At 40.6% G+C, this 14422-nt stretch overlaps 1 protein-coding gene across 8 annotated transcripts in view; it reads left to right on the top strand.

Moving 5' to 3' along the window:
• JAKMIP2 (janus kinase and microtubule interacting protein 2) overlaps nucleotides 1–14422 on the top strand; it is a 55215-nt gene that overhangs the window by 4957 nt on the left and 35836 nt on the right. For 7 of the 8 annotated variants that reach the window (XM_085236873.1, XM_085236874.1, XM_085236872.1 and 4 more), the window contains exons 2-6: nucleotides 7558–7826; nucleotides 9069–9566; nucleotides 10662–10871; nucleotides 11971–12069; nucleotides 14093–14239. In XM_085236873.1, the coding sequence (XP_085092999.1) occupies nucleotides 7698–7826; nucleotides 9069–9566; nucleotides 10662–10871; nucleotides 11971–12069; nucleotides 14093–14239 (1083 nt within the window). In that variant the 5' untranslated portion in view covers nucleotides 7558–7697. The remainder of the gene's footprint in view (nucleotides 1–7557; nucleotides 7827–9068; nucleotides 9567–10661; nucleotides 10872–11970; nucleotides 12070–14092; nucleotides 14240–14422) is intronic. The other variant, XM_085236878.1, reaches the window with a different exon arrangement.

Here is a 14422-nt window from a genome sequence, read left to right as displayed (position 1 = left end):
AATAGAAGTAATATTTAAATATCTGACAGCCTTTAGTGGTGAATGTTTTGTTTCCTTGCTTATATGCATTTTGATTAAATAAAATATATATTTGCTGGCTTATTAAAATCAAAATCAAAGGAAGGAGGGCCTGATAATATAAATTGTGGAAATTGCAGTATTTATCTTTCAGACTCTGTGTGTTTCTCTGGTGATGTTTGAGTGTGATCCTACTTGCATAACATTCCTTTACAAAACAGCTTTCTTGGTAAACCGTGAATGGCCTAGAGTAACACTGGAAGAACAGGACTGCTGAAATGTCCTTTAGTCCACCGCCTTGCAGCGGACTGGCTGCTGGACTTCATCCCTTTTCTGACAATTCTGCTGTTCTTAAATTGAACATCTGTATGGGAACTGTTGAGAAAGGACCCGGTCAGCCCTGGGGGCACAGGTGAAGGCAGTTTACCTGTGTGATAGGAAGGGGTGGAGCCTGGCTGCACCTCTCTTAGACCTCATTTAAGGGCTGACTGCCACTGGGAAGGATCTCTGGTTGGAGATCCCTCTTTGGTGGAGCTTTCCTTTGTGAGCCTGGAGTCTTTTGATGTGGGTAAGCAATCTTCCTCCCTTCCTTTATAGCGCCTTTCTAGTGTGCTGATCCTTCCCATTTTTACACCTCTGCTGAAACACCTTTTCCCATCACATTGATCTGTCTAATTGCTACTACGTCTAATCTGCGTCCACGTATTTTTCACTCTTTGATTTCCCTTCAGAATAGGGAAGAATCTTGTATTTTTACTGGTAGAGTTCTTGGTAAGCACTGTGTTGTGGTAACTTCTAGGAAAAGAACATTGTGAAAGGGGGACAGATGATATTTTAGCCACAGAATACTAGAATACTGGTTTAATGTATCTCTTAGCTTTGCTGCAGATAACAATAATGCTTCTGTCCCCTTTTAAATGTTTCCATGGTGCTGCCAGCAACTTGGATAGAAATTTTTGGCTCGCTTTATAGAGCAAGCGCCAATGGTAGTTTTAGCAGCCTAGAAGCACCAGATTTGTGCTGTGCTCCTTGTGTGGAGCCTGAATCTGAGCGGATATCTTGAGTTTAGTTCTGGAGGAATGTCAATATTATTGAACATTGCTGTAGTATTGATTAAATATGTTACTAGTAGACTATGAATTTTGTTCTGTTAAAAGCTGAGTTGCTTCAGTTTTTTTTCTGAAGAGCTGTTTGTCACCATTTGGTGGAGTAAAACACGTTAGCTGCTAGCATGTGAAGTTTGCCATGTCCTAACTATAAAAAGAAGTATAGAGTAGAATTGTATGAAGGCATGCAAGCATTTACAGTAAGTCTGATTTAAGACTTTGGGTTGGCCTTGAGATGCTGAATTGTGATTTCATACAAAAATAATGCAGACCACTCTTCTAATCACAGTTTCCATTAATCATTTTTTCCATTGTGTGACATAACACAAAGAATGGAGTGCTATGGATTTCTTGAATATTGGAATCTATAGCCAGCATGCTTGGATCAAGAGTCAGGAAAAAACTGAGATGAGGGTAGGCTGACCTGTCCTAGCATCCTTTTCAGGTGGAGAGTAGGCTGAATTAGCATGTTAATTGTTTTCTCAGCCAGAGTTGAAATACTGAATGATAGCCAGTTTAGGCTCAATAGCTTCTGTTTTTTCATACTGTTAGAACCACCTCTCAGTGGACAAATGTCACCTTCTCCTTTAGTGGAGCAGGGTTTTGGAAGTGTGTGAGACTTGTGGTGGCTACCATCTGCTGTCCTCGGAAAGCAGAAAATTGGAGTATAATTATAATTTAAGTATGACCCTCAGAGCAAGCTCTGATGGGGTGAGACTCTTCTGCTGTGAGGAAGAATAAAGCTCAGTTCTTCTAATTGCAACTTAAGATAAAAGCAACTTGTTCTTTGTTAAAGCAACTCACCTACATGGCGAGACCTCCTTAGTAAAACACATAAGAGCAAAGAAATTATGCAGTCCAAGAATTCCCGTTATTCTCTCTCCGTTGTTTTAGGTGCTGTTATCCCCAGAAATTTCCTTCAGGGACTTGGTATATTTCAGAGAATGGAAAGTTGATTCATCTGCTCTTCTACAGACAGTTGATCCCCTGAAGTGGACAGAGGATATGAGTTATTGCTTATAACAACATCCTTTTAAAAACATTTTTTCCTTTTTGGCAGAGACTTCTAAGAAAGGTGAATTTAGCTCTGAACTACTCAGAGTAACTAAACTTGATTGTGAGTGCAGTGTTTCTTGCTGCCAGTGGAACTGATCACAATTAACAGGTCAGTGAGCTAATACTCTTTAAATACGGCTGAATGGTGACTGTCAGCTGTGTGGTGGTTGCTCATGTTTCCATTGGCCTTTCATGCAGAGAGGAGTTGAGGCCTCAGAACCTACTGTTACATAGGTTGCTCTGAAAATAATGCCTCCTATTTATTTTCATGGAAAACAGATACATAGAGCACAATAATGCTAATCGATAGGACAAGTTCTTAGCTACAAAATGCTATTTTTCAACACAGTCACTGCAATTAGTTACACATTTTCACCAGTGATGAACAGGAGCCTGCATGTCATGCTTGGCTGTGACTCGCTGTTTCACAGCTGCTGTGGTGGTGTCACTGCAAGGAAAATATTGCCCACGCAGTCCATCTTTCATTGGCTGCTCCTCTGTCACATGGCAACAAAATGTAATGCAATAATGACAGGAAGGTTCGGCATCTGCTGCCATACTGCCAACACCTGCCTCTGACACTGTGGGCCATTGTCACAAAAGAGGAGTCCCCTCGTACTTTGCTTACTTCTTAATAAGCATCTCAGGATCAAGTTTAATGCTATGGGAAATAAACAGTATGAAACACCATACTCTGTGGGGGAAGGTTATGGAATTCATAGAAATATAAATGAAACTCTGAACAGCAGCCTAGTTTCAGTGAGACCACAAAATCAAAACCTAGCAGAGGAGTGGCTTGGTTATAATTTGTGTAGGCAGTGTCCTTTGTGAAGTTAGCATGCAGTGATTTTGTTACGAAATGCACATTTTGTGATAATACACATTAGAATCCAAGTTAACGAGGGTTTGCAGCTCCTTCACCCCGTTCAGTTATCCATGAAGGAAGCGAGTCCTCTTACAGCTCTGCAGAACAGCTTGCGAATAGCAGGGAATAGGCCACTGTCTGTTGAGATTTTTTTTCTGTGCAGTAAAACCCATTGTGTAGGACAACTACTTAACACAGGTTTGGTATTTAAATCTTTACAAAGATCAGAGCTTTGTGAGCCAAAATAACCTTTTGCTACAGATTTCATAACAGTTTTCTTAGTGTTTTGTTATAGAGTCACCTGGTTTTGACAGAGGTGTTTCATGATCATTATGTAGTATTGTCAGCGGCTCTGGCCCAGTTTGCCGGGTTCAACAGGAAGGTTACGAAGTGAAGAGGCAGGGAGATGGGCCTGAAAAAAACAGTGGCACTGAACTGAGGGAGAAAACTAATTCACTAAATGCGATAGTGGAATGTGAGATTACACAGTAAAATACAGTGTCACTGGAATTGAAACTAACAAATCAAAATGAGTGTCCAAAAGTAAAGGCTGTACTCTAAAGCTGAAGGCAGGTGGCTGGGAATCACGCATTGCAGAGACGAGCAGCAAAAGAAGGACCGTCTTGTGACCGGTGAGCAGTTCTGTCTTTCTTTCTGAACAGAAAACAGGGAACAGTGGCAGTCTGGGAATGCCAGCAATCCTCACAGCTGGTGCGTCGGCCTTCCAGTACTTGAAACGAGCATATAAACAGGAGGGGTAATGGCTGTTTACAAGGGTGGATAGTGATAGGACAAGGGGGAATGGTTTTAAACTGAGACTTTAGGTTAGATATTAGGAGGAATTTTTTCACGCAGAGGGTGGTGAGGCACTGGAGCAGGTTGCCCAAGGAGGCTGTGGATGCCCCATTCTGGAGGCATTCAAGGCCAGGCTGGATGTGGCTCTGGGCAGCCTGGGCTGCTGGTTGATGGCCCTGCACACAGCAGGGGGTTGGAACTGGATGAGCTCTGTGGTCCTTTTCAACCCAGGCCATTCTGTGATTAACCTTTTAACTCCCGGTTACTACGTGATGTTATGGTGTGGAATACCAATGACAAAAATCATAAAACGTGACAAGTATATTAATCAAAGTAGCAATCTCAATAATTATATATTGATTTCATAATAGCAAAGCAATGCAATAAGATGCTTTCAATATTTCCCAGGTAGTAATAATAGTTTCCATTTCTTTTCTGTTCTGAAGTGATATTCTTAATTTTCAGGATTTTCCACACTGCATAAATTTTGAGATATATTTTTCTTAACAATCTCTAGACTTAGAGATTGCATTGAAATATACTTAGACTTGACCCCTTTACCCCCTCCCCCATCCTGCAGGAGTTTTATTTTTTTTTTAAATGCTGAGACGGGGAAGAGATTTAGAAGTTGCACAGAGGGGATTTGTCTTCCAGTATTAATCGTGATCTGGTCTAGAATTTAATGTTCTCGCTCTCAGAAGAGTAAATACAACTTTAGGGATAGTGACAGTCTGCTAGTTAATAGGTTGATGTTATGAAGTTATATGGGTCTATGAATATCTTGATTTATTTTTCAAATAAGATTATTTTCTATACTGATGATACTGCAATTTCAGGGAGAAACAGGGAAATAAATAATGTTACCCAAGAAAGTAAAACATAGAGATGATAGATTTAGAATAATATAAGCCTAATGTTTCTCATTACTTTTGCTTTTAGCAGTATTGCAATATATTGTGTGTGTTTTACTGCGTTTCAGTAAATATGATACCAGACTTCCATGTGGATTTTTAGTGCATAAAGAAATGAATGCTTATCTTTTGGTCAGCATTTTGTGTTCTTAATTCTAGCTTACTCAGTACTTATGATGTCTTCTGCAAGTACGTAAAAATAACTTCTATTTCAGTGAAGCTATTACACATGGAGAATCTGCTCAATTTTTTTAACATGCGCAAACATGCAGAGATGTCCACATTTCTGTTTCCCTTATGGTAGCTGGGTGTACTTTCTAGTCAATCAAGAATACGTTTCTAACTCTTGTGGACACGGGCTGCTGGAAAGTCCTAGGAGAAGATATTTGGCATGAAGTCATTTATGCTATGCGTGTTTGAGATGCATTAACCATTAAGGGATGCCAAGGAAGTGCAATGAATAGCTGCAAAGGCCATTTGTCTTTTTCTGTACAGGCAGATGTTTTTTTAGATACCATATGTCATTTAGACATTAGGATGCAGCCCACTAAACATTTACTGGCAAGTGGAGGCCATCTATGTATTTCACAATTGTGTGTGTAGTACTTACAAGATGTCCAGTAGATCTCCTACGTGACCAATAACAACAATTTCCTCTGTGAAGGGTAGTTTTACACTAGCAAAGGTTTTGATTACTAAAAAGAAATGCAAATCTTAACATAGGCCCTTACTGTGCCAGAATAATTTGTGAGGGATGCACGTAGACTTAAGGTAGAGATGCCACTTAAAAAGAAATCTTCGCTGACCTCCTTGGCAAGTAGATCCTGCTGCTTCAGCAGAAAATCACGGTAGTATTGATCTGCAGTGGGAATCTGTGCTGCTTCCTCTCCTTGTGCTGGAGTGTTGATAGAGCCTAGCTCTTGCTGATCATCCGTTTCACTCTCATAAACTGAAAGGTTTATGCTCTGTCAGGAGTGCAGCTTCTGCCCACAGGACTTTGTGGTCCAGCCCTTCTGTGCTCCAGGTCTGCCAGGGTTGCAATGTGGGACTTCAATTTAGGAAGGACTCATTCTTCTGTTCCTAGGTTAAAAACTGCAGGTTTTAACTGCAGTAATGGTTTGCTGTGATTAATTTAAGAAACAATGAAAGCAAAAATCTAGTCTTTTATTAATAATGTAAAGGATGTGCTGAAAGAACAGCAAAGAATGTGAAAGTTACACTGATTACAGAGTTCTCTTCATTAATTATGAACCCACCTAAGTGAAATAATTATTACAGACTTACAAAGTAAGTCACTTTCTTAAAATGGAGTAGCCAAAGTTACAAACCAGAACAGTGAGTGGAAGGGCTAGGAAAAAGAACCTGGAAGTTGTGCATCGCGGTTTCTTCTCTACCCATACGATCACGTTGTGTTCCAGAACAGCTTCCAGCTCGCATTGCATTACAGCAGGGTTTCTTAAGTGCTGCTGCAGACAGCCAGTCTCACCACAACGTTATCTTCAACATATATTCAATACGTATTTCCACCCATTTTCCTAGAGTAGTCTGGAGCAGATCTCAAGGGCCCAAACCTCAGACTAAATTAATAAAGGACCCTCATTGCAGTCCCCCTACAGATCTGTATACTTGGATTCGACAGCATACACTCTTCTTTCTGAAAAGTAAAAGCAACTCTTTGTAAATCAGTAGGCATAACTCAAGCTAGAAAAGAGTATCAATCTGTGTCAGACTGCATTCCAAGATTCTTGGAAGCAGCTTAGCAAGGAAGAAATTAGGTCACTTGTTTGCACAACTTGCCTCTTCAACTGATAGATCTGATAGTGAGGGTTACACTGTTGATAGGTACTGTTGCTGAAAGCTCAACCACGTTGAGTTTCTTTGCATTTTGGAAGTCTGTAAGTGCAGACTCAGAATGGCCAGAGTGACTTTGAAGACTCTCTGTATGTGCTTAGCGTGTTAAAGCAAACCTAAAGGTACTCAATACTGCATATTGATGGGCAGGATACGTGGTGTTGCCAGACCCTTGGCTAATGCAGGGAATGCTTCTGCAGTGGAGCAGGGATGCCTTCAAAATGTTATAGACATACCAGCTCATCAGTGTTTTGGTGTGCTGTAAACAAAGCTTCCTAATCTGCGTATCTTACTGATGTGATTGTGTTTAAACCTACTGCATCAGTTTGGCTAAGGCTGGAATTTTCTCCAGAATCTGGCTGATGGAAACTGTTGATGGAGTCTTATTTGAGAAATGGCAAAGGAGATAAATTCTAGCCTGCCTGGGGGTTTTGCATATCATTTTTTTTCTTTGCTTCTATGGAAACTCCGAATGGTGGTGAGAATGACAGTGCTTTTCTCTTCCTGTAGCAGTTCGTAGAATTGTTGTGTGAAAGCCTTAATTTGGGAGGCTTGGAAGGTTGCAAGGGATTGGGAAGGGCAAGAGGGAGAGGTTGATGATGGAACAGGCATTTTGGTCCAGAGGTTCTATCATGATCTCAAACTGTAAGGCTTGAATTAAATGACCCGTCCTCTCCAGTTCTGTAGTCTCAATAGCTTTAATCTTTATTGTAAACAAATTTGTATCTTCTTTGTATGGTGTGCCTTTATGAGAAAAGGGAAAGAGTACATATGAAATCTCTACTACTATGTCAGACTTGCATGCAGAAGCCTGGTTGTGCTGGCATCTCCCTTGCAGGTTTTCAGACAAAGACTGCAGTGTTTTGAGAAATGAGCTATCCTGTGTTCTGTAACCATGTGAACTGTCATGCTGCAATATCCACTGACAAATAATAGTATGCCTTATTTCTTGCAGGGCTTCCAAAGCAGCTGAGGACAGAACCTTAAGGAATGCCATGCAGTAAGTGCTAAACAAACTGGCACGGAAAGGATTAAAAAAGATGGCAGTGTGTATTTGAAATAATTAAACAAACGGACTCTCATTGATAAGAAATCATGTCAAAAAAAGGACGTAGCAAGGGCGAAAAGCCTGAGGCACTGATTGTAGCCCTACAGGCTGCCAATGAGGAACTCAGGACCAAGCTAACAGACATTCAAATTGAGCTGCATCAGGAGAAATCTAAGGTGAGTGAGGGTTTGGTTTTAAAGAAGTGTCTGCACTGAAGGAAAGAAATGTGAGGAAAAACAGTAGAACGGAAATCAAGAGATGCAACTAAACTCTTCTCTTGAACAACAATCTGTCCTGTTCCTTCACTGTAAAAGATTTCTTTTACTGAGGTACAAATTTTAAGAAGCCTCTGGCCTTATAGTGAAACAGTATGCCTTTTGTAACATCTTTGCCCATGTTCCAATTAGTGATTTTCATCCTATCTGCTCAAATTGTTTCTAAGTGTACTGTTCAAAAAAAAAAAAATCCAGTGTCTAGAAGTTGTTGTAGTGTTGCTGTTTTTTGAATGACTGCTTATTGAAATAAGATATATCTCTATTTCAAAGTTGAGTGAAGTAGTCCTTAAGTGTACAGCATGAAAGTCCATATGGACCTTTGTAATCCTTCTGCAGTACAGTCCAATTCTGTCATGTACATTAAGGTATGTATGCATTGTTTCAGGCTTGTTCAGGTACCAGTAATCTACCAGCATTTCAGTATGATATCTAAACTTGAGAATCAACTGAGTATTATATGTATAGGTGCACGTAGGATTATGCTGTGAAAGTGCTCAGGGGTCTCTAGTTGGGCTTACATATACGTTAGTGTAAACATACTGAAGGCTGCTCTGTAACTTTGATTCCAAAAATACAGACAAAGAACTTAAAAGTTGTCTTTAATAAAGAGCAACAAAGAACAACTCTAAGTAAAGCCAGCTATTCTATCACTGTAATGACTGGTGAAGCACTCTTCTTTAGTTTCATGTCCAAGAGCTGACTGACTAAAAGTTTTGCTTATGATTAAGAACATCTACAAAAGACTAGATGTTTCCTGGATGTTCAGATTTGCAGCATGCACTTTCATCTAATTTCCTACAGTCATGAATCACATGAAATCTGTATGACTCTTGCTATTGCCAAGCCGTCTACTTCTCTGAGGAATTTGGCTGAAATTGACAGTTGAGTTAGAAAGTTGTTAGTCAGATGTCCATACAAGGACTTATTTCCTAAGGAAAAACTGAAGTATTTATCTTTGGTAAAGGCATTGCAGTATCTAAGTGAGGACTTCAGGAGTTGGCCCGTATTTTGTTGGAGGAGGATGGAGGAACAACGAGGGTCTGCAGGAAGCCCTTCCTATTCTGACATGGCTGTGTGTCTGAGTGAGCTTGTTTTGGTAGCAGTATCTTGGTAGCAGGTGACTTTCACTTTATTTCATCTTAGATTGCTAAACTTGAAAGAGAGAAGACTCAAGAAACAAAGCGTATCCGTGAAGTGGAGCAGCGCAAGCAAACTGTGCAAATCACAGAGCTAAAAGCCAAACTCCATGAGGAGAAAATGAAGGAGCTGCAGGCTGTGAGGGAGAACCTTATTAAACAGCATGAGCAGGAGATGACACGAATGGTGAAAGTCCGAGACAGTGAAATCCAGCGTCTCAAGTCAGCGTTGTGTGCACTGCGCGATGGCAGCAGCGATAAAGTAAGGACAGCCCTGACTATTGAGGCTCGTGAAGAGGCCAGAAAACAGTTTGACTCTGAGCGCCTTAAGCTTCTGCAGGAAATTACTGAACTTAAGTCTGCCAAAAAGCAGGTGGATGAGGCTTTGAACAATATGATCCAAGCTGACAAGATCAAAGCAGGTGATCTTCGAAGTGAGCACCAGTCCCACCAGGAAGCCATTTCTAAGATCAAATGGGAGAGCGAGAGGGATATTCGCCGCCTGGTTAGTAACTCTTCCCTGCACCAAAACATTTCACATGTTGTCTTATGCTGTAGTGAGTTTGTCTCCTTTGCTTTTCAGTTTTTTGCAACCACTGGATGGGCAGCTAATACCACAGAATAATGGTGATTGATGCATTCCATCAAGAATTGGCTTGCAAAGATCCTAATATATCTGCCATGCAAAATATTAGAAAAAGAAAATGTTTACATCTGCACTTCAAGTTATTAGTTTCTTTAACCCTTATGTTGGTGTCTTAAGCACATCAAACCACGGCAAGAGGGGAGAGACCTTTTGCTTTGATCTTGCCATAGCATTCAGTGAATTCATACTAATGAGAATGGGTAAAAAGAGGCCTATACCAGTAGTAGTGCAAGTGGCTATATTTTTTGTATAGCTAGGGAACTGGGCCTGCTTGCAACACTGGAAAATTTGGCGTGAAAACTGACGGTTCAGTAGAAGAAACAGTGGTTTAAATAGTGTCAGGAGTGGTATTTTTGAGTTTAAAGCGTTGTGGTTGAGCACTGACAGGCAGCTATGCACCCCACACTCACACACTCACCTCTCCTCCGCTCCCACAATGGGGTAGAAATAATCGTATAGTAACAAGTTATAAAAAACATTGATTGAGGTAAGGAGAGTTTAAGAAGTAAAAGAGGAAAGGATGGAAAAAATCCTAAAAAACCAAAAAGAGGTGCAAAACACAGTTGCTTACCTCTGGCTGACCAATTCCCATTCAGTCACTAAGGCATGGCAGCCCCAGCTTAGTCTTCCTAGTTTTACTGTTGGGCACAATGTCGGTATGGTATGGATATCCCTTTGGCCAGTTTGAGTCAGCTGTCCTGGCTGTGTCCCATTCCATTTTGCATATCACATCGTGCTCAGTTTTGCTTTGTGTAAGGCTATCAAAGCTGTTACTGCAATGGTGTACAGCGGGGCTGTATACCCCTTGAAGTACATTCTTTTCAAGCCTGTGTGGTATGACATAGCAGATTTAAGCGGTGAACACTAGTAAATCCTATTGTACTGTATTCACCAAGGCTGAAGTGCTTTTGCTTTTACACACTAACATTGTTGCTCTTGTGCTTCTCTCAACAGATGGATGAGATCAAGGCTAAAGATAGGATCATATTTTCCTTGGAGAAAGAACTGGAGACACAAACGGGCTATGTGCAGAAGCTGCAGCTGCAGAAAGAAGCTCTGGATGAACAGCTTTTCCTGGTGAAGGAGGCAGAGTGTAACATGAGCAGTCCCAAGAGGGAGATCCCAGGAAGGGCAGGAGATGGCTCAGAGCACTGCAGCAGCCCTGTATGCAGGTTTTACTGATTTCTACACAACATTTCTCTTGCTTAAACGTTGTCTTGGCCCCTGGGAAAACATTAAAAAAAATCAGTAATGCTTTGAAAGTATTGATCAATGAACATAACTGTCCGGATAGCTTGCATCCTCAAAAACAAACAGAAATTGGGAAGACAGGCAGAAAGAAGGCTATGGGGAACCTAGGAGATTCGAGAGCACCTCCTGTTTCTCTGTCTTGCTTTACACGTGTGCAGCTATTGCTGTCATTCACAAGTGTAGCAGATTTCCAAATTCATGACCTGAAACAGTGGTGGAGCATGTGGTGGGAAGGCAGGGCCAACCCAGGGTAGCTCAGGTGTATGCAGTGTACCTGATTGAGTGGAAGGGGTGGAACCAGGATCCATCCCTTCCCAGACCTCACTTAAGGGTTGGCAGTGGAGGTGAGGACATCTCACTGGAGATCCCTGCATATCTGAGGCCTTCCAAAGATAAGCAGCCTTTTCCTTTTTTTTTTTTTTTTTTTTGTGTCCGTGGCTGCTGTGTTTGTTCTTGTCCTCACTTGCTGCAGCCGAAGTCTTTGCCATCCTACTATTCTGCACTTTCCATCATGTTACAGCATTACAAGGCATGCAGCTCCTTGTGACTAAACACAGTATTTACTCAACAAGTGTGTATGCATACATGTTTTTACATATACATGAACGAGAAAGAAGAAGGTAAAGGCAATTGATACTGAAAGGGGTGTCCTTACGTTTTCAACTGACTTAGTAGCCCAGCAAATTGAACCAGTGTAGTGGAAAAATCAATTGAAACTAGAATATTTCAGCTTTGGGTTTTTTCCCCTATAGTTTTTTCTTTTTTAAAAAGCATCAGGATCTTTTTATTATTTTTCAGCAAGTAACATTTTTTAATCTTAAAGTTCTCCCCAAACTAGATGTTCTCTTCTCCCAAAAACACATTTTTGTCAGAATGTGTGGTGTTCTAGAAACAAGTAACAAGTACAATTTGTTGATTGTGTTAAGTTGACTGGTATGTAGCTTTGGGTGATTCTTTTCCCAAATGTGTTTTGAAGAATCAGTAATTGTGTTATGTTGTTACTGATGAACAGGACTTGCGCAGGAACCAGAAGAGGATAGCTGAGTTGAATGCAACAATCCGGAAACTGGAAGACAGGAACACATTGTTGGTTGATGAACGAAATGAACTGGTGTGTGAGCTTTGCACTGTCATATACGGGAGGTCAGGAACTGTAGGGAAGACGAGGAGAGGAGTCTCCAAGCATGTGATAAATGTGCCTTTTCTATCCATCGAGTTTGTCTCCTAGGGCACTTAGGGTGATACTCCAGAATTACTGAGTAATCTCAGTGAAGTTATATCAGGATGAAAATCACAATGGAAGAGTCTTGTTGGTTTCTATGTGATTGTGTTCCTCCCTTGACCTTCTCAAGAGTTTAGGAGCATACAACAGTATATAGTGATGTAAATCACAGATGCCTATAGTCCTATACTTGAGAAGAGACAAGAATCAGCTATAGATAGAATGGACAACAGTAAATTGATTTCTGTATCTGATTTACTCTTAGGTGGTGATTTGATCACTCAATGTTTTTACTTCCATGATTAAGAATGAGTGTGCTGAAATTCAACTCTTGATGTTTTATTTATTTTGTTCTTCAGGTAGGAGTCCTGGTGCACTCCTTTCATATCAATGTGGCTAGCTTTGATTCTCCTCAGTGTTTTTAATATTATCAAAATGATAACAAGTTTGTAATAAGTGTTCACATGCCTCTCCAATTAGGAAAAGCTCTCAGATTTCTGCAATATTGAATAGTTTGTAGCTGTCTCACGCCTTTAAATCTTCAGCCTATTTTTTTCAAAGGAAAAAACTTTTTTTTTTTTTTTAAAAAAAAAAAGGCTTCAAAATTCCGTCTTGCATGATGTGACTATAATGAATACGTGTTAAATGCGAGCAGGAACTGTTGGAAATACCATGTTGTATGGTAACTGAGTCACAGCCTGAACCACTGATTGAGCACCTGGGAAAGGACCCGGTCAGCCCTAGGGGCACAGGTGAAGGCGGTTTACCTGTGTGATAGGAGGGGTGGAGCCTGGCTGCACCTCTCTTAGACCTCATTTAAGGGCTGACTGCCAGTGGGGAAGGATCTCTGGTTGGAGATCTCTCTCTTGTGGAGTCTTCCCTGTGAGCCTAGATCTTTGGAGACGGTGAGCACCTTTCCTTTGTAACGTGGTTCCATCTGTGCTGGTCCTTTTGCTCTTACACTCCTGTATCCCCTTCCACTACGTTAATCTTTCTGATTGTAGCACATGTGCTTTGAGATACGATCGGACTGGCAATAGCTTTGTTCGTTCGTAGGGTAAGACAGATAGTTTTGCCAACAGCAATGCTGTTGGAAGGTGTAACCACCTCCTACCAGCTCCTCCCTTTCCTGTTAGCAGAAGGGATCTTAAGGCACTTGCTAGCTTGCTTCAAGCAAAATCAGTGGATAAGATGATATAAGGAAATGTGCTTAACTGTCCTTAACAGCTACAGGAAACTCTCTCAGTTCTTTCTAGGGCAGAACTGCATCAGGCAGGAACTTCCTAGTGATGAATGGTAACACAGAGCTGATTCATGCATTCATTAAGTAGATAATCTGGGCACACATCTTCCTTTTCCTTCCTTAGGAAAAGAAATGTTGTGTATTAACACTGGGTTTTACCAGATGGAACTGATTTTGTGGAGGAAAAGAACTTGGTTAAGACTCTAGCTGTACTAATACTGAGACTTCCGAAGATGCTGTAAGATACTTTAACTTGTTGTTTAAATGACATTTAGTCAATATTTGTTGACTAAAACATTCATTGTGCATATGCATAAGTTCCTACATAAATCTGTCTTTTGATGAGAAAGTCCATGAGTTTCTTGAAGATAAAACACAGGTCTTGGTTTTGTTTACAGTTCTTGCAGCAGCTTTGCAATTGTCTGATGGTATGTCAGGTTGCTTCATCTCTATAAATGAGTTTTCCCATAGATGGAACTATCAGTGAAAACATAAGCATTGCTAGGATAGCTTTGCCAGTTCCAGTAGATCACTTTGCTTAGTATTTTAGTGTGACGGTAGTCTTACAGGGAAGATTAACAAAAAATATTTCTCACAAAAGAGAGCTGTATCTTTTATTTGGGTTACTTACCATTATTAATTGCTATAAATCAATTGTTATCAATTCAGCTGAAGCGTGTCCGAGAAGCTGAAAAACAATGTAAACCTCTCCTGGAAAAGAACAAGTGCCTCACAAAGAGAAATGATGAACTGATGCAGTCTTTGCAGCGCATAGAAGATAAACTCAAAGCAGTGACTAAAGAAAATATAGAAATGGTCAGTATTGAAGAGAAAATTGCATATTACTGCATGATATGTCTGTTTTTGTGGAAATGTTTGCGCAGTGAATGCGTGTGCATACATGAGTGTGTGATACTATTGACAAGATATAGCAGTGCTTGGGTTTGTACATAGTAGTCTTACATAATGTTGTTTATTATGCTTGTGTGCAATATTTTT

This window comes from Meleagris gallopavo, chromosome 15 (assembly GCF_905368555.1).
Source record: "Meleagris gallopavo chromosome 15, MGAL_WU_HG_1.1, whole genome shotgun sequence".
NCBI classification, from domain to species: domain Eukaryota; kingdom Metazoa; phylum Chordata; class Aves; order Galliformes; family Phasianidae; genus Meleagris; species Meleagris gallopavo.
This window is presented reverse-complemented; position numbering and strand designations above follow the sequence as displayed.